A 20,565-nucleotide genomic window follows, 5' to 3' on the forward strand; every position below is an offset into this window, starting at 1 on the left:
TTTCGGCCCAAGCAATTATGTAAAGTTTGTCAAGCGTGACCAGCTGCGTTGATGGTGGGATGATGTTGGCGGTGGTGGAGGTGGTGACGGGGTACGAACTATGTCGATGGGTATAGCGATTCCATCGGGGGCCTAGTCTACATGCCAGGATCGGCCTTCGCCTTTGCGACCAAGTCCCAAATTGCAGCGAAACTCAAATATTTGCGCCAACAAGTACCCAAAATCATACACATTTTTTTTTACTTGCCCGCAAAGTTGGTTAAACAATTGGCTGGAAATACAAATGGCGACAGATTTAATGGTATTGCTATTTTTAGCAAGGAATTAAACTGGTTTGATTGTTCGTTTGTTGCCCTCAAAGTGTCACGAAATTGAGTTTTAGGCACGTAGTTTTGGTTAATTTTTTGAGACCTTTCCAAGCTTAAGTGAATTAGGCTAGGGTGCTTCTTATATAGTTTTGATTGGAATAATTGGACAGTAAGTATATATATGTAAATATTTGCATACAGTGCTCCTAAATGAATATGAGTATATTGATATTTGTCTGTCCAGATAAACTCAACTTCGATGCCAAGCTTAAAAGGCTCGTGCATGCCAACAGGTAGCCAAACAAATAATAAATAAATTACTATGCTTACAAGTTTCTTTAACAGTTTAGTAAACAAAGCTGATCTGCAAATAATATAAATTGCCTAGGGCACACTCAACGACTCGAACTGCTGTGAATCAGCATAAATTCATGTACATCGACTTCTAAAGAGGTCTGTCTATATGTATACAAATGATATACTTTTTGTATACCAAAGCAATTGAATTAGATCATAGTTGCTGCCGCATTCAAATGAAGTGTAAACTAAGCGCAGAACTCACGCAAAAGCAAATCTCAGCAAGGTGCTGTCCAGCTAAAAGCGCACAAAAGTATGCTACACGAAACGGAGTAGAAACCTAACCGACTACGGTGCACTGTGGGCAATATTCACACTATTTTTGGTCACATGTTTCTTCTTTGTGGTCAATTGTTATGATTAAAGTTTTGCCTTATGGTAAAAACAAAGAGAAAGTCAATAAAATGTGTTTATTATGACAAACCCTAGAAGCAAACAAAGCTCAAGTTTTTGCTTATAAGTTAAACGGAAAGTGTTGAAATAATTTCGTTATTTGCTTGGGAATAGAAAATGTGCACACATATATTTAAAGAAAAAAGAAATGAAATTTGTATTTTAATTAAAGCAAAGCATTTGCTTAAGTTGTTAAACTTAATCATTCCGCTTGACCACAGTGCAGTGGTTAGACTCAAAATTTTGTCATAAAGTTGCCTGACTGAATGTTTTTCCTCTTCCAGTCCAAATGCAAAGCTACACCATGTATACAAATATATACATATATATGCACATATATATGTCAGCATATAGTATATATAGTACATATTCGAACAACTTGTTTCATGTTTTAACTTTTCCGTGCGCTTTTTATCATCTAACGCCAACTTTTACCAATCGCAGTTTATTGCCGTTTTGTTTCAGTTGACAACAAGCGCTAGAAGCAGACAATATATACGTATATGAAACATATATACTATATGAAATACCTCGTAATAACGTTAAGTTGTGGACACACGACTTGTGCCTTGGCATATCTTTAATGATCATCGTTAGGGTAAATGGCCAAATGGAATTTTGTATTAGTTTATGCAAATTCAGGGCGGGCCAGCTGCGTTGTGTGTTTGCCTTGCGGCCAGTTCAGATCTTAAACTCAACTTAAAGTACTCAAAGTAGACAACACACACACACACACGCATCTTAAAGTGTACACAATTTCAGAACAATTCGCGTTAAATGGATTTTTATAAGACTCAAGAAGTTCGAATTGAATGCACATTTTTTGTACACAACTCTCCTTGCTTCATGCAAAGCGGTGCCGCGGAAAGTTTCTTGAAGTTATATGACACAAACAGAGCTCGAGTCCAGCAAGTCCAACTTTTCGAAGTGAAACCAAAAATGTCTTACCTTTTCTTATACTGTGCAATTAAATAAGCTTGCAAACTTCTACGATTCAACAACGCAGCAGTTAAGCCAACGTTATATTAGAAGATTGCCATTTCGGACCAGCAGAAGTTCGCATTGGTTTAGATGTGAGAAGCTTACTCGCCGTAGTGCTTGCCTTGTAAACATAATAATCACAGGAAGTTCAGTTTTTGATTGATTCTGATAGACAAATGGCACGCAGAAAAATTAGTTGGATGTAGAGATGCGGGGATGTACATGCTCTGTGCAGCTTCTTGCAGAACTGACCAACGCAAATCAAACAATCTCTAATCAGGCGATTTAGTCAGCTTTTTAAAAACAATGTCATATTTTGACTTGGAATCTCAATTGCACGCTCCCAGATCAAGTACATAGTCGCGTGAAAGACTTTCTAACTGCCTGAAGTTGGCGCAAACTATTTAAGTAAAATATGATGTAAAGCAATATTTTAAGACTTGCAACGCCTGGTAATTTCGTTTAGTAAGCTGTATATATAAAACTGTTGTCCTGACTGACTGACCGATTGACTGACGGATTGATTGGTAATCAATGCACAGCCCAAACATTAAGAGCTAAGAAGCAGAAATTCTGTTTGTGGTTATGTGCTGAAGGTGCACACTAAGACGGGGTTTTGGGTAATTTCACCGGGAAGTGTGGAAAAATCTCGAAAGGCGTTTGTATAAAACATTTTTGCGCACCATTCGCACGGCCTTAAAGTCATTTTCAAAGATCTTTGTTTGAATGCATTTAAGGGGTGTGTCACACATTTCGGATATATATATATAAAGAGTTTGCCCTGACTAAATAACTGAGGGACTGTAGGGTGAGATAGTTGAAATTTTGACTGAATCTGCTTTTTAGGTCGAAAGCAAGAGAGGTTTTTTGGAAGTGGAAGAAAAGGAAAGAAAATTTCAACTGTGCCATGAAAGCATCTAAAATAAGTAACCTCATGAGCCTGTAAGGCTAAGGCAATTTTAATTTAATGTTTATTTAATTTGTTATCATTCACAAAGTGGATACGACAACCTTGATTTTTACAGTTTCATTTTTAATGGATTGTCAATTAACATAAATAATGCGTAGGCACGTATTAGGTCTGAAGATGGCGGGAAATACAAACAACAATTTTGGTACCATTTGCATTCTCAGCAATATAGATTCGAGCCGAGCGACGAGGGGTGATTTCTTCTATATATTTAATGTATGTATAAAATCGCTTAGATGCGTGGTCGACATTTTACCAATATAATATGCCAATTACTACTTTGCCCGCAAGTTGAAAACATAAAATAATTGTATCTAATTAATCTAAAAATGCGCATGGTAAAAGTCCACACACAACAACAAAAAGGGACAGCAAAGGCTTTATTTGCTTTCCTCTGACATAATCATCGTCGAGTTTTGTCTGTCGTTGTTTTTAAGCCCGTTTGCAACTTTAACAGACACAACTATTCTGTAATGGCAAAGCATATATATGCACATCTATAGCTCACATATATATATTTGCATACATAAATGTCATCCTCTATGCATTGGCCTTTATGTGTACTTGTAAACTTCCAAGTAAGGGCTTATTAAAATTTTCTGCTCAACTTTTGCTTTGCCGGCAAATTGATTTTGTATTATGGCCATTGAAAGTTGTTTACATAATTTTATTAAAAGGCAAAGCAAAAAAATGAAGAACCGCAGATTAAATATACTTATAAGCACAAATTGATTAAATTGCCATTCTATGACCATATTATGCTCTCATTTTTCAGTCCAACTTGTCAAATTATAAAATAAATCCTCAAATATTTCCCAAATCAAACACAATACATGCGTGTTAACTGAATTCCGTGCCCAAAATTGTTTGCAATATTCGAAGTTCCAGATGCACAATTAATTTAAATGCAAAACAAAAAGAGTAACTTAATGTAGGTGTAGCATTTGCCTGGGAACTCAGGTTGTTTGGTGCCGAGTAAATGTGCCATAAGTATTTGTAAAAAAGAAACCTAACCTGGTTTTATGTTAAGCCACACAGCGTGAACGGGGCGGGGAGGGGGAGGGCTAAAATAAATCACTCTGAACTGTCAAATTAAATACAAAATAATTTTAAATTACTTTCAAATATAATCGTGCGACAATTTGCAAAAGGCCAACCCTTTTTTTTCGTTTAGTTTGTTGTATTTTGTGTGCTCCTTTTTCGCTGGGCAGCTCTTTGGAAATTTCAATTTTAATTTATCTCTGCCTTTGTTGTTGTTGCTGCTGTTGTTGCCGTTTGGCACCAGCAGCGTTTGGTCCACTTGGCGCATACTTGATATTTCATTGTGCCCCATTTTTTTGCTGCGTGCCTTTTTTACCGCACCCAGAAGGAGATTTGGTTGTCTCTGTGTGTTTGTATGGCTTTGTGTGACTTTGTGTGTGTGTGTATGTGTGTGTGTATGTGTGTGTGTGTGTGGTGTGTATGTGCGCAAAGCCGGCAGTTTATTGTCAATTTCAATAGTCGAGACAATGCCCGCTGTAGCAAGTGTCTTCTTTTTTGGGTGTATTGACTTTAACCGAGTTCTAATATAATAAAAATGCAAATTGCGCACCGCCAGCAGCGGCAAACTGTCGCGTTTTTTCTTTCTTTCTTTATTTTTTATTTTGTATTTACTTATTTTTCGCTAGCCCACCTTGCCCGGCCTGTGCTTTAGAGTGTCTTCTTTGTTTAACGAAGTGAACTTAACTTTTTGTTGGCGCTTTACGTTTTTACTATGTATTTAGGTTAGGCCAGTATACACACACATGCACACACACGCACACACATACTCAGTTTGTTGGCCATTTGAAAGCCAATGTTTGCCCCAGTCCTGGCCAATATGTAATGCCGACAGCTGGCCCGAGCTGGGCAGCAGCCACGCACGTTTTGCCTTTTTATGCTGCTGCTGCTTCAAATGCTTCTGCTGCTCTTTGGGTTTGTTCATTTGGAAGAATTTGGGTGTTCGTTTGGGCTCGAGCTTAGTTTCGATACAATTCGGTTGGCTTTTGGTTTTCGTTTCTGGCTTTTTACTGTCATTGCTGTGTCTCTCCCCATCACCCCATCCTGCCTCAAAAATATTTCCAGTCAGCAGTTTCCCTTTTCTTTTTGCTCCTCTCTGTTGACTATTATTTATTTTCACTTCATTTTTTTCCACACTTACCGCCGCAATTTAGACGTCTATGTGCGTTTCTATGCCGATAAGAAATAATACTTTAACACAAAATGGACTCGTTTAATGCTCAATCACTTTGGGTCGCCGTCGTCTGGTATTGTCTGCCAAAGGATTCCCCATGCCATTTAAACTTTCCTGCTGTTGGAAAACACTTTAATTTATATATATACATATAAAGTTATTTTTGTCGTAATTTTTGTACCTATATCACGAAAAATCTTTACCAAATTTCTTTTATTGTTTATATAGCCTTAGATTATGTAGCTTATTACAGATGTGTATATGCAATAAAACACTTTCGGATAATAACGAAATATGCTTTGAACGGGCAATGCCGGGCATAATTTGTAGTCTAGCTTTTTGGTACAGCTTAACTTCAAATCTAAGGCTTAACTCAGGAGTAAAACGAAATAAAATACAAGAAATGTAGACTCAAATTTGATTTGTTTCCCTCTAGAAAACTTCGTGCCAGGCCAAAAAATAAACAACGAAAAAGTAAGGTCATCTTTGCCATGGCTAAGATTTAATACCCTTGTAGGTATTTGCCTTACGGTTTTGCTGATTCGTCTGAACAGTATGATGAAATTGATGAAAATATGTTTTCCATACAAAAGCACATTTGTCGACCGATTCTTCCTTTAGAACTATTTAATATGGTAATATCTTGATAAAACTTGGCTCATATGTGAGCAGCATAGCTTAAAAAGTAAATTCCGAGGTAGGTCAAGATATGTTAATGAATAAAAATGTTGTCCATACAAGAACCTGCTTCTCAACCGATCGTTCCTATGACAGCTATATGATATAATGATCCGATGTTGGTAAGATTTTGCATATATATATAGGTAGCAAGTACTTAATTTTAGACCTATCGTTTATATGGCAGCTGTATGATATATTGGTCCGATCCGGCGGTAGACTGCCTGCAACAGAAAAACGAAACTATGCAGACAGACAGACGGACATGGCTGTATCAACTCGGCTGTTGATCCTAATCTAGAATACATATACTTAAGGGAGTCGGAGACGTCTCCTTCCCTACCCTCTATAAGGGTATAAAAAGGTTTTCAACTTAAAAGTAATTTCATAAATAATTATTGACAAAGTGGTCTCTTAGGAACTAATACACTAAAATTGATACCAAATTCTGGTTAAATTTTCTTAATGATAGTTAAAGCCCAACTATAAAATATAGGCGAAGATATATATTGTACTAGAAGTATCCAGTCCATAATATTACAATTTCACAGTGAAATATTTCCAATCGCAAGCTCCATACGTTCCAGATAAAACACATGTGGATGCCGTTTGTTCCACGGGTCAACATTTCATAAGCATTAGCAAAATATTTAATTGGCCTTTTAGGTTATTACCAAATTTAATTTCTTTTTTTTTTTGTTCAAATAAGCCACATATTTGGCTTTACAAAACATGTAACAAAAAGCGTGTCTGTTAAATGGATTTCAATTTGGTTTGCTTATTTTTATCTCTGACAAGCCTCTTGTTCCTATGCATGTTCTGCGCTCATTTATCGTGTATTGTTCTATATCTATTCATATATATTAATATATATATACGTATATACATAAATATATTATATATATGTATGTGTGGATATGTACGTGTACTTAAATATATATTTGTTTTGTGCTCAGGATGTCCCATGCCTACACCCTTGCCCCCTTTTTCAAATGTAGATGTTTCTGTTAATTTGGCTTGACGTCATTTTTTTTTTTGGATTTTGATTATTGTTGAAATCGTTTTTTTTTTTTGTTTTTAGTTTGTGTTTATTGGCCAGACGGGTATGTGTCTGCTGCTGCTGTTGCTGTTGTTGCTGATGTTGCTGCTGTTGTTGTTGATATTGTTGCTGTTGTGGTTGTTATTGTGGTTGTTGTTGTGGTTATTGTTATTACTGGCTTGAACGTTGCAGATGATATTGTTGTGGTTGTTGCTGTGGTTGTTGTTCTGGTTGTTGCTGTGGTTGCTATTGTGGTGGCTGTTGTGGTTATTGCTGGCCTCATTGTTGTTGTTGTGGCCGCTGTTGTTGCTATTGTGATTTATGATATTGTTATTATTATTAGCGCTAAAATAACTATTATTTTCTGGTTGCTGTAAATTCCAATGATTGGCCGCCAGCTCATGGGGCAATGCATTGTGTGTCATATACCATATGCGAAATTTGCCAGCCTGGGCCGCGCCCGGTGGCACATGTCCGTTATTGAGAAAGACGGGCGCCTTGAAATTGAGTCCAACGCACGGCTGCAACTGTTGCAGATGTTGCATGTGCTGCATCTGCTGCATTTTGGCAATCTGCTGTGGCGGCGGCGGCAGCTGCTGTGGCTGTGTCTGTTGCTGCTGATTTAGCTGCTGCTGCAGCTGCTGCTGTAGCTGCTGCTGCTGCTGATGCGATAGGTGATGCTGATGCTGATGCTGCTGCTGATGCTGATGCTGCTGCTGCTGCTGTGGCAGCTGCTGTTGCTGCTGTGGCCATGACTGCTGGCCAGGATGTTGCCATCGCTGCGGCGCATATATGAAGTGTGTGGCTGCTGGCGCTGGTCCCGGTGGTGGCGGCGGTGGCGGTGGCGGCGGTGCTGGTCCTGGTCCAGGTGCCGATGCTGCGGCTGGCACAGCTCCATTCTCCAGCGACTGTTCCATCTCCCTTTCTGTCTGCTGAGCTCGGCTTAGATCCTGTTGGAGCTGCCATTGCAGTTGGCGTTTCAATAATAAATGCAGCTGGCGCAGCTGGAGCAGCGTCTGCTGGAACAGCTGACGATTGGGCAGCGCCGGCAGCATCTGATCGATGCTCTGCACCAGGCGACGCGTCTGCTGCTGCGCTTGCATCAGCTGTGCGGTCAGATGCTGCTTCTGGCCCATAGGCACCTTGTCATTTTCCAGCGGCGATTTCTTTTCCACGATCAACTCTTTCTGGCCCGCCGACTTCTTCTGCTCAGCCTGCGGCTTCTGTTCGTCTTCGGTGAAACGCCAGGGCTCGAACTGCTGACGACGCTCGCGCTCGAACTGGCGTTCGCGCTGCCAACGTAGCCAGGCTTCGAGCTCGGCATTTGGTGGATCCTCCTGTCGCCGACGCTGCATACATGGACGTGTTCTCCTGACTTTTTCAACCGACAAGCAAGAAATAATAATAAAATACTTACAAATTGCGCTTCGCACTGCCACAACGTCGAGCCATTCTTGTGCTCCTTGGTTGAACTGAGATTGATATTCAGGCTATTCATCGCCGCCAGACGCTCGGCCCGCTCGGAGCCAATTGGTGCCAGCTTGTGCCTTTCATCCATTATTGTTGGTTGTTTTTTTGTGCCAGTTTCAGAGTAATTCAAAACTATTGCTGTCAGAAGAAGTTGTAATTGTAATTAAATTTCCAGTGCCATGACCAAAATGAATTTAAACCCATAGCCAACTTACGATTCAAATACATTCAGGCCCACAATTTAGGCAATCGCTTTTTAATTTACTTACGTGCATGTACTTCTCTTTATGGCTAGCACATGTTATATCTTAGTTCTCAATTAGGTTCTGTCACTCATCCAGTTTAAAAGTCTTTTAATTTGTGAGCTGGAATCTCTTGCTACTTCGCTCACTCACTCTACACGATCTTCACAAAAATTTGTGTGCTGCAATGCCTTCAAGTTAATAAGGTACCAGTTATTGGTTCATTTGTGCCGCGTTGAGAAAGCGTATGTAACGTATCCCTTTCTTCCCCACTCTCGCTCTCTCTCTCTCTCTCTCTCTCTCTCTCCCTTCCTTCTCACTCTATCTCTCTCTTGCTTACACACTTCTTTGCTCGATCAATCGCTTTATATGCCGCCTTTCTATGCGATTTTCATGAATTGACACACTATTTAATTAACTGACCCCACGCTCTCTCATTTATAGTTGGGCTAATTAAGAAGGTACCCTCTCCTGTCTTTAATTAGACCTATTTATAATCGGATCACAGCAAATTTTAATTTTATGATTTCACAAGCATATAATCACTTTATTACCTGTTGAAAACGTTAATATTTTTTCAGGTGGAATATGCCACAACCGAATCGGTGGTAACTGTTGATTGGGAAAATGGCTTTGTGGAGGCATCGGCGGCCAATAACGACAACATCACGCAGGTAAGCATTTGGCTCATTTGGTTGGAGTGTTGTTAACATAGCTCTTCTTTTTCTGTTGGTGTTCTCGTTGTTTGGCAGGTTTTCAAGGAGCTGCTCGCCCAGGCAAAAATTACGTACAATCTGAGCCCGGCGCTACGCCGCCGCCGCCAGTCGCTGCCCCAGCAAATTGGCAACAATGGGCCGGGCACACCGCTGCACCACCATCACCATCATCATCAGGGGGCGCACGGACAGGGGACGGCGCACGGTTCCGGCTCTGGTTCGGCCTCAACATCGGCTGGTGCAGCAGGCGGGGCGCACGGCTCGCACACACCAACGCCGGCACAGCTGCAGCATCTGCAGCGCATCCAGGAGCGCAGCTTGGGCGCCAAACGCAATTCATGCACAATTTCCTAAGCCAATTGGCGTTGAATAACAAACCTAAATGAACCTATATGCAACTGAAACTGAACAAACGGTCTCCTACAAATGGTTTTCAATGTTTCACAAATAAAAACTATTTATATTTATATATTTACGATCTTATATAGCCTCGACTCAATCGTACCTCTTGCTAAACACTTTAGTACCTATCTTGAGCAAATTTTCGCTCTGTCTTTATCTCACGCTACCCCCCCCCCCTCTCTCTCTCTCTCCTTTTTTCTCTCTCTCTCTCTCTCTCTCACACACTCTCTTTCTCTATTCTCCCATCTATATCTCAACACGCCCAAAAAATGTTTGGAACCCAAAAAGATATAAATAGGCATAAGCCGTAACTAAAAGTCCCATTATAATATAAATGTTAGTTATTTCTACAGATATATATATATATATATATATACATATATATTTACATTGAAATATGTATACATAAACGATTCACAGATACGTGTACCATCTATACAAATAATTAAAGCGTCAATCCCAACAAAATATGCACAAAGATCTGTAAATACATGACAATATCTGAAGCTTAACGCAGAAAAAACTTGACCAAAATTACAATTTATCTTTTATTTATTACAAGGCGATTAAATTTCTTAGGTTGCTTTACAAAAAAAACAAACAAACAAAAGTTGAACGTTTTTCGCACCTAAGCAATATTCTAATCCGGTTGCATATAAACACAGTAACTATCCGAAGCTAAACACAAAAACAAAATGCTTAAACTCTAGAAAAACCGCAAGAAAAGCGCCCAAAATGTAGATGGCTGTTGAACAGCTCCTGTGTCTAATCACAAAAGTGTTACAGACGTGTCTGTGTATGTGTATGTTTACCTAACCGAAATATAAGTAAATATGGATTCTATTAGTATATAAATATATGTATATGTACTTTTTCAAGAATAGAAGCAAAACTTGGGCTGTTAGGCCTGGCTGCTAGGTGAAGAACAGAGCTAATTTTGGAACTTTCGCCAAATAGCTTTGGCAAGCTCAAAAGGAGTATGCGACTATGAGCTACTCTGCACACTATTTATCTATGTAAAATTAATAAATGAAGTTCAACGTACAAACTAATTTTTTATTTCCCAATTCAAAGGAAATAAGCAAAATGAATGCAACACAAAACTTAAATATCATAATTATATCTAATATTTGCACAAATATTCCCTTTGAAACAAAATTAAGCCAATTCGAGAACTTTCCTTCTTAACCGATTAGCATCTGGTTTGCCTATGCATGCTTTTAGATCGTGAGAGTATATATATAGAGTAGTTGATGTATTCTCAAAAAATATTCGTGATCGTATATTATTCGTGGAAGATGGAAGCAAATGCATAGTAATTAAAATTGTTAAGATTATTTTTAAATTCCATTTCCTTTATGTTTTATCATAATATATTATTAAATGTTAGCGTGTATCGTAATGTAGTTGGTTAATTATGTGAGCTAGGCAAGCATAATAAGAAGAAGAAGATAAATGACGTAGAAATGGTTTAAGAATGAAAATGCAATGAAAACACCAAAGAAAATCAAACTAAGGCCAAACATAGTAAGAAAAAGCAACTAGAGACGAATGGAAATACCTATAACTACTTTTATAGTATATATGTATATATACACATATATAAATGGGTACAAGAAACGATTATTATGATATGATGATATGTATTGTATGCAAGGGTCTGTCGCAGCGTGTTAAAGCTAAACTACTTAGTAAATATACAACTACTATTTGGTGTGTCTGTGTTAAATATCATATAAATATAAAATACATTCATTGGGGCGCCAAGCCGAATTTTCTTGCAAGCCTGGTATCGCATAGAACCAATTGAATATTTTGAAAAAAAAAAAACATGAAAAAAACTTGCTGAGCTTAAATTGCAGGCCCCAAAGACAACTACCATATGTTTTAGAAAGCACAATATTCAATGGTATTTACAGATTCCGGAGAGAATCTTATCAAATTAAGGACTTAAACTTACTTTCAGTATTCGCTTTATTTGCAAATTTCCCTGTCTATGAATAGACATTTACACAACTACCTACTTATACATATATATATATATATAAACATATATATATGTCTTGATGATAACCAATTGAATGGCCAACTGATCAAGCGTTAATCTATATATTTAAATGTATTATTATCTGTGCAAATAGTATGTTGTACAATAACAATTATCAAAGTCAAGCAAGGCTCAATTGTATATTATTTGAGTGCAGAGTGTTATATATTATAATTTAGCACGATCAAGAGAACATGAAAAACAATGAATAATAAGTATTATTATCGATATGATACAATAAAAAATAACTAACTGAATTTATATAATTACTGAAACCAGTTCGTATAATACTTATACAAAGTAGTGCGTATTCGTGTAACATTTTTGTGTGTATTTACAAAATAAAATAAATAAAAACAATCTTTAATACATATATACATTATAAACCTACATATATCTATTGAAAAGAAAATGCATTAAGCAACAACTTGACAAAGCCAATGTTCTGTGTATTCTATGTAATTAGTAAATTGTCAATGTAATACTAACTAAAACCAAAAGTTTTTCCAGAAAATTATAACTAAATTTTTGTGATTTATTTAGTTAGGCAGCACACTGTGACTGAACAACACATTGTTATAGATATGTTTCAACGTTTCTTACAAGATTTTCACTTTTCAGTTTTTTTTTGTTTGTTTAGTGAATGTCATAAAATGCTGCGTTGCAGTCAGGTTGGTTAGCTACCAAACCAAGCCAAAAGCAGCTGGTTATTTTTTCTATATGATAGTTTGTGGTCCATATATAATATTCAAGCTTTTCAGTTCACAGTGCGCTGATTAACAAAACCCATTTTGGATATAAAAGCAAGGCCACATAGAATTGACTAGAGCGCCAAATGTTGGCGCTACATTAAGGCAAATACCAAATAATTTTCACGATTGGTTCTTCAGATACTTGCAACATACTCGATAATACATACACCTATTATATATATTTATATATATACCTAGATTTGTACTTTAATCTGGAGCTTAAGGTTGTGTCCGCTGTATACGCCGCTGCAATTTCAAATTACATTTTATTGATGTGAAAACCAAGAGAAATATGTAACACAAAAGAAGAGGAAAAACCAAAACAGAAAAAAAAATAATACATACATACTTAACATATATATATCTTAAATATCTTATCAAATAACTCGTGCGCATCGTTTTCAAAAATAGTACACAACTTATTATGTTATTATGTCAACTTTTACGCGGCTTTTTTGAGTTTCCAAATTTTCCTAAGTTTTAAAGTTAACAATTTGTACGTATGTTAAGTGTGTGCGAGTAATTACAAAACTATGTAGCAGAGCCCAATGAATGTCATAAAGAAGTAGTAAACACCAGCAGAAGGTATCCTTAACAATTATTAACATAAATACCAAATACATACACAAATATACATGCATAAATATATAAATATACATATGGTGTATACATATACAAATATATTTATAAATGTAATTAATAAAAACCAAAACCAAAACCCAACAAAAATGAAACTTAAGTAAACTGAGACAAAATACAGAGAAAAAAAAATACATTTTTTGTGCTTGTGTAGAATGTAAAAACAGAAAATCGAATGCGTTTTTTATTGGTTTACCCTTGCGCTTGGATGAGCCTTGTTGATCAATCACTTCTTCCAATATCGCGAGAGCGATACCAATAAATGCCGTTGCGTTGGGTTGATAATAATTCAAATTAATTATCAAATCGTATCGTTTAATCGTAAAACGATAACAAAATGCCAGCTCCTTAGCCTTGCGCATGCCTAGAGCACCATTTATCGTTAATCAACAACAGGATGTTGGCATCCTTAAAGCTGAATGCTATACATGCGAAACTAGGTCAGGTTTGACAAGCGGACGCCAGCTGCTTGCTATAAAACTCAAGCTACTAGCCCGAATGTCCAGTGCTTCCAATTTCGCTTTAAAAAAACTAGCTAAAATTAATGATAAATTAGCTAAAACTAGCTGATTTTGCTTTCTAAGCACAATTTTGCAAGGTAAACTACCTCGGATTAAGTGCATTATCAGTATCCAAACATCCAGCTTGCAGCTTTTGTGCTTTTTACACGATTTTTTAAAATTTAATTTGTTTTTAAATTCAATTTTAAATTTGTACACAATGCGATTTCGGCGTAATTGATATACGTTAAGCTATTGTTGACAAAACTTCAGATTTCGTCAACAATTGTTGCTAGTACTTGATCAAAAAAAGAAAATGTGAAGCGGGCTTCCGTTGTGCAGGCACCTGCTCTTTCCGTTAACAGTTTAACTGAAAATAGCCACATTTAGCTAGAAAAAAAGCTGAAATGGCAACACTGTCAGTGTCTGCCAATGAATGCGTCTCAAACTTGCCGCTTAATGCGCCAACAGAATCCTATATAAACATATGTATGTATATATATCTATTGATGGACTATGTCTATAAAAATAATATATATATATATATATATATATATATATATATATATATATATATATATATATTTATAATTAATAGAATCTATATTTTATATAAACATATATTTTGCAAACGAAATCTGCCCCAACTGATAACAGAAAACTAAACGGCATAGCAAACAATTAAAATCAGAACGACATAAAATCAATATGAACTGTCACATATTGGAATAATAGGATATTTAGGGGGTGTGTGCATATATATATATATATATATGTATATATCTATGTATATAACTGTGTGTACGCCAGAAGCAACAATAACAGACATGAGCACAAGGTCAAACTAAAAAGCGTAAAATGTGCAGAAGGACCAAGCTCAAGGTAACGTCAGATTTTGTGGGACAAAGCCGATCAACCAATACCCTACAATCAAGCAAAATACACTAATTTTACAACACTGAATGCTACGCTAACTAGAAGCCTTGCTTTGAAATAGTGTTGTCAGTTTCACTTTTATTAGGTTCTGTTTGCGGTTCGAGGCAACTGCCAGGTTCATGAACGCGGTACACCACATTCTTGAACCAACATATTAGTTCAAACCTTGGGGGCTTGCCACATCTTTGAACCAACCAATTGGTTCACAAATTGCTGGTTTGCCACATCCTTGAACCAATGTATTGGTTCAAACCATGACTTATGATATAGCTTCCAAATTTGAATGAAACAACTTAATCTTACTCTACTGAAAATATTTCAAGCTGTATCTTTCTTCAAAAAGGAAATACCGGCTTCATTTGTGCTTTACCCAAAATCGGCAACTATCAATATAATAATATAAATAAACTTAGAAAATGAATGACTCTATGGTTTCTTATGGGGAACAAAACCATTTTAAAGGGTTCGATTCGTATATTTTTGTTGATTTTTTGCCATTCCAACTTCGAAGCGGTTCGGTTTCTCCCTTTTTTTTGTAACCATATTCAAATATATTTCTATAACTGATGCGAGTCCTGCAAATGAATGTACCCTTACCCCATGCTGAGTAACAGGAAGAAAATAAGAGGCACATCAGGACATTCTATTTCAAAACAGACGCAAGCGCACACGAGGCCACCTTGCGTACAGGGCACGTGTGAGTGAGTGTGCCACGTTGTGCTCACGTTGCGCGACTCGTGCCACAGCTGATGGTGTTTAGCGGTTGGGCTTTCGGCTATTGGGTCGCTGGGTCGTGTGCACATGTCTCTGTGTGTGTGTGTGTCTGTGTGCTGGTATGCTTCTGTTGTTTTGCGTCTGTGGGGCCATGGCCAAGCTGTCAGACGGAGCCGAAATCGAAACCGATATCCCAAAGTTGTAAACGGATTCTCGGCGCCCGGCAGCCTGTCATTGTAATCTGACCAGCGAGCGACTCGCAGCTCACTCGCAGCTCCGAGGCGCAATTTACTACGAAAAAAAAATGGTGTTCTTGTTGTTTGTTGCTTTCTATTGTTTTTGTTTTTTTTTCTTATTTGTTCGGTTGTGCTCGCGTTTGTGCGCCCTGAAGCTGTTTATTGTTTTCGTGGCTCGTTGAACTATTTTGCGCCGCCTAAAAGTATGCAGCTAATAAATTGCGCGTTATTTGCTGCTGCTGTGTTGTGGCATAGTCGAAACGACCGGCCGGTAAATTCCTGATTTGTTGTTGATTACGTGCACAAGACGCACAACCCGCCAGCGACTTGGCAACAACAATTGGCCAAGTTACATCAACAGCTCAACCCGAAACCAATCAACCAATCCCATCTCCCGGCACATCTTGCATTTGGATTTGTAGACGATGCGAACTTGCAAAACTGCAGTCCAGCACTACGGGGAGGCACCCCAAATCCGCAAGATCTGTGCAGAAACTTGATGGGTAAGCCTCCGGTGATAATGATTTCAAATAACCTCGCGCCACAAAGAGTACGTATTATATATTTGTCCATTTATATTTATTAGAAGGAAATTGTCCAATTTACTTCTTCCTAAGCCCAATCACAACAAAATTGCAATTTCCTTTATTAATTTATATTAATATATATATATATATATATATATATATATACATATTCTCCTTTATCTTTATGATACCACAACTCAATTAAATATCAATAAAATAGGTATGTATGCAAATTTAAATAAACTAAGAGAAAAGTGTGTATCCTATTTCCTTTGAGCCATTCTATCAAAAACTGTGCCATTTAAAAGTTTCGATGGAAGGTTAAAGCATAGTCTAGGCCAATGATTGCAAATAACATAATAATGCTATAATTTAAAAGAGATTTAATTTTCTTAATAATAATTTCTTTAATTGGCTTATAGTAAAAAATAATAGTGAAAAATGGATTTGCTATAAAAGAAAAATAATAAGAATAATAATGTCTATATCATAAAGCATATGCTTTATAAGTTGAACACAATTCATGATTATTTAAACTATATTCCATATTTTAGGCTACTTCTGTAGCTGAAAGATTCGCAACTCAAGAAAAATATAGAATAAATATATATTTAAATATGTATATACATCTTTATCTATAAATATACTTGATTTCCTTTGAAGTCTTAATTTAAACATTATTCGTAACATTTCCGGCTAAATTTCTTTCTACCAAAATAGAAACATTTTGTTTGTTTTATTAATAAGATTTACATACACAGTTTCCGGTAAAAAAAAATCTATATTGCTTATTTTCATAAGGGTGTATATGTATGCCCATCATTCAATGTTTTCCCGAAACGGTGCTTATTCATTGCGATATCGGCTCGAAGATCTTGACATTTTACAGCATATATTGGTTTAGTTGTACAAATTTGCGGCAATGCTTGTGCTAAATATATGCATTATAGGGGACCATGTTATGGAACCCACATGAACCGACTTGAAACAATTTTATAATGGTCCAACACACTCACAATGTCGATAAACATCCGATCCAATGGAAGCCGGCCAAGGAAGCTGTGACGTCTGGTGAGGCGTTGATAACAGCGACCAGAGAACCGAAAACTAAGTGGAAATGCTCACTACTAACAAGAAATGTATAAATATATAAACATATATATATTATAATTGAAAGTACAACATGATAAATTTAATAAGAAAAGCAACTTAATTTTATATGCATGCAGCCGGAACCAGACTCAGAAGCATAAGCGTACATGTATGCGTGTAATGTAAGAATGTGGCTGTTGTTTTTGTACAATGGGTAGAATCAATACTTTGCATAATACCTTTAATAATTTTAAAAAATATATTTTTTTTTTTAATTCATTTTATCAATGCTATCAAAATGTGAAAACATTTTTGTAACTGAAATGTTAACATAACCAACTGCTGTTAAGATAACAGAAATCAGTTAACAGTTAACAGTTTTAATGCGCGTACTTTTGTGCGAAAACAAAACTTAAAATAAATTCTTCACGCATTTCCCTAAACTGTATATAGTTATAAATAAAATATAATAACGAGTACAAACAAACAAACCAAAAATCTCAGCATATCTTGAGTTAGCACTTTATGCCACGAAATATGCTCATTAACCCATTGTAGATTGGCGTCGACTCAAAATCTTGTTGTGTGGGTGACTTCTAACCGATAAGCTAAATGGAAGGCGATTTCAGTTTGTATATATGCATACATATATTTCTCTCTTATTTCTGCGGGCGGTGGTTCGACGACAAGCTGGGATATTCGTTGAAACATTTTGTTGCTTAGCGTTCTTTCTTGAATTTTATCAGCCTTTATCCTAATCTATTTATAAAAAATGTGTGAGTAAAATGTATGAAGCCACAAGTCAGCGTTTGCCGGCTGTGTTTTATAAAGCTGTCGTTTGCCTCAGCTGGCAGCAGTTCACATCGGATTGTCGCTACACTCGCTCGACGGGAAGCAGCAGTTAAAGAACAAATTTTTTTTATTTATGCCCTACACAAGTGAAAAATAATTGCATATTTTTGTTTTTTTTTTTTTTGAGTGTTTAAAACACGCTGGGCTAAAAAATTGGACTAAATGTGAGAGCGCATTGCATGTGAGTCCCTCATTTGGCAGGTTTAGCTGCTTTTAATACGATATTGCTAGCTGCCTTGTGAAGGGCTTACGTGTGATTGTTAAACAACTTAAACAACAAATAAATTAAGTACATCCGAAAAGGATAAATGAAAATCGTACAATTTGATAAACGAATATTCAAACTTGCGCGCCTAAAACACTTGATTTCAGCACTGTCTATTAACAGATTTGCTCCACATTGAAAAACCTGGCTCCACAATGCAAAAAAATATCAGCATAACAGAATCTATATAACAGAATTATCGATAGCATTGACCAGTGACATCGATTGTTGTGCAGCACTGGCTCTTAGAGCTAGAACAAAAAATTATATATGTATATATAAAACAAAAGAATACGAAAAAACGAAGCAACAGCAGTGCGCAAATGTAAAATGCCGCTGTGATAATAAATCTGGACGACGCAGCGGCAGCGGCGACCCATAAGCAATATCCACAACAACGTTGGCGGCGGCGTCGAGAACGCGACTCCTAACGCGCGTGTGTGTATATTTTTGTTGTCAGTTGCCAATCTTTGAATGTGTTGTGTGAGTGTGTGTGTTGCGTGTATACATGTGCATAAATAATACATACACACATATGCAAATGTGTATGTTATCAATAGAAAAACTCAAGCGTACCTAACTTTGAATGTTGTGGAACAGCGGATTGAGAATACATTTTACACGCAGGTGCGTACCAATTAACAAGTACAAATATAAATATATATATATATATAGGTGTGCATGGGCTTGTTGTGTGGGTCTGTGTGAGCGCGACGCAGACGTGAAGAATTTTCGATTTTCCACTGCAATTTCGCACTGGGCCTGCTCCGCGCCAGCCAAATGCACACATACATAACATACACACAAAAAGTGTGTATGTGTGTATATGTGTGTTTGTACACGCGCAGGGCAACGCAAAAGTTTCAGAACAGACAGCCGCAGTAAGCAAAAAGTTTTTCACGCAAAATCCAATTGACATCAAACAAAAACGTATTGCTACATAAATTTGCATGCGCCGCGTCTCCGTTCGTAGATGTCGCATCGTATTTAAGTTAATTGTGCGTAAAACTTAATTGAATAAAACAGGCGCATTCGTACAAAATGGCGTCGCGATGTACATATGTATGTGTATTTGTAACAGTGGGCAGACACTTTGGTTAGATAATCCGTTGGAGCCTTTGTGTTGTCTAACGGTAAATGTCGTATGTACAGGCATACAAACATAGCTGTTGTTCTTATTGTTGTTGTTGTTGCTATTGCCCACCATTGGCAGCGGCGCTGTAGCCATAACATCAATTCCTACTGCGAGTGTCCGTAATTCAAACATGCGCCGTTCCCTGCGCAAGGTTTTTTTTTTTTTCTTCCGTTACCTCTTTTAGATGTTTGTCTGTACATGAACAGAATTCCATGTGAAATGCCCATAAAGACAGTTGGCAGAGATGAGGAGGGTGGGCATACGCAGTGGAGCCAGCATACGTGACGTATGCGTAATACTTGATTTCATTTAGTTACCGCTGGATATTTGCATCTTCTCTATTTCTGCTGCTCTTCTCTTTCATTTTTTCTTTCAATTCCAATTCCAAGTACGAATTCTAATTCGAATTTTTTCGGCTGAGCTTGCAAGTGTACCTCTGCATACATGTGAATGTGTGTTGGTGTGTGTGAGTACGCTTGGGGGTTGCTGGGCACAGCCCACCCTTGAATTGAAGGGCAGATACACACAGCAGCCGTAGCAACTGTTATGTGCGTACCATGCACTTTGAACTGGACACCACTGTTTGCAGCTGAGCACAGTCTCTTATTGGTGTGGGTTCAAAAATTCTAAGTAGAATCGTTCGAAACGAGTACAGTTCCAATTGGAAACGCGGCGAGTTATTTTCGCTAGTCTGTTCTACCTTAAAACAAAATGATTAACACGGGGCATGCGTTGGCCATTTGCTGCTGCTATTTTTCAGCTTAGTGTGCTGATCTGCGCCGTCGCTGTTGCCACAGCCACAACCGCCGCATGCGTAACTTAAGTTTGTTTTTTTTTTTCTACGTATTTTTCATTTTTTGTCATCACTCTTTATCGCCATACTGTTATTGTAGACGTTGTATATGTATGCAAAGAGAGAGAAAGCACAAAAGCGCCAGCAGCTCGCTGGCGAGAGAGTAGGAAAACACAATAGCTATCGATTATTTATAATGTGTATGTGTGTACGTGAGCATTTGTGTTGGCGGTGAGCGCGCTGACGCAGTGGGAGATATGTGCACACATACATGCACATACACACACAGCCACGTATGAATGTATTAAG

General features: G+C 37.3%; 1 protein-coding gene across 1 annotated transcript in view; it reads left to right on the top strand.

The window, feature by feature from the left end:
- Positions 1-9,870, top strand: part of LOC115771331 (ras-related protein Rap-2b) — a 43,737-nt gene extending 33,867 nt beyond the window's left edge. The window contains exons 5-6 of the mRNA XM_030716997.1: positions 9,232-9,324; positions 9,403-9,870. Of these exons, the coding sequence (XP_030572857.1) occupies positions 9,232-9,324; positions 9,403-9,720 (411 nt within the window). The 3' untranslated portion in view covers positions 9,721-9,870. The remainder of the gene's footprint in view (positions 1-9,231; positions 9,325-9,402) is intronic.
- Positions 9,871-20,565: the final 10,695 nt, after the last annotated feature.

This window comes from Drosophila novamexicana, unplaced genomic scaffold, assembly GCF_003285875.2.
Source record: "Drosophila novamexicana strain 15010-1031.04,08,12 unplaced genomic scaffold, DnovRS2.1 tig00000068-arrow-arrow-pilon, whole genome shotgun sequence".
Classification (NCBI taxonomy): domain Eukaryota; kingdom Metazoa; phylum Arthropoda; class Insecta; order Diptera; family Drosophilidae; genus Drosophila; species Drosophila novamexicana.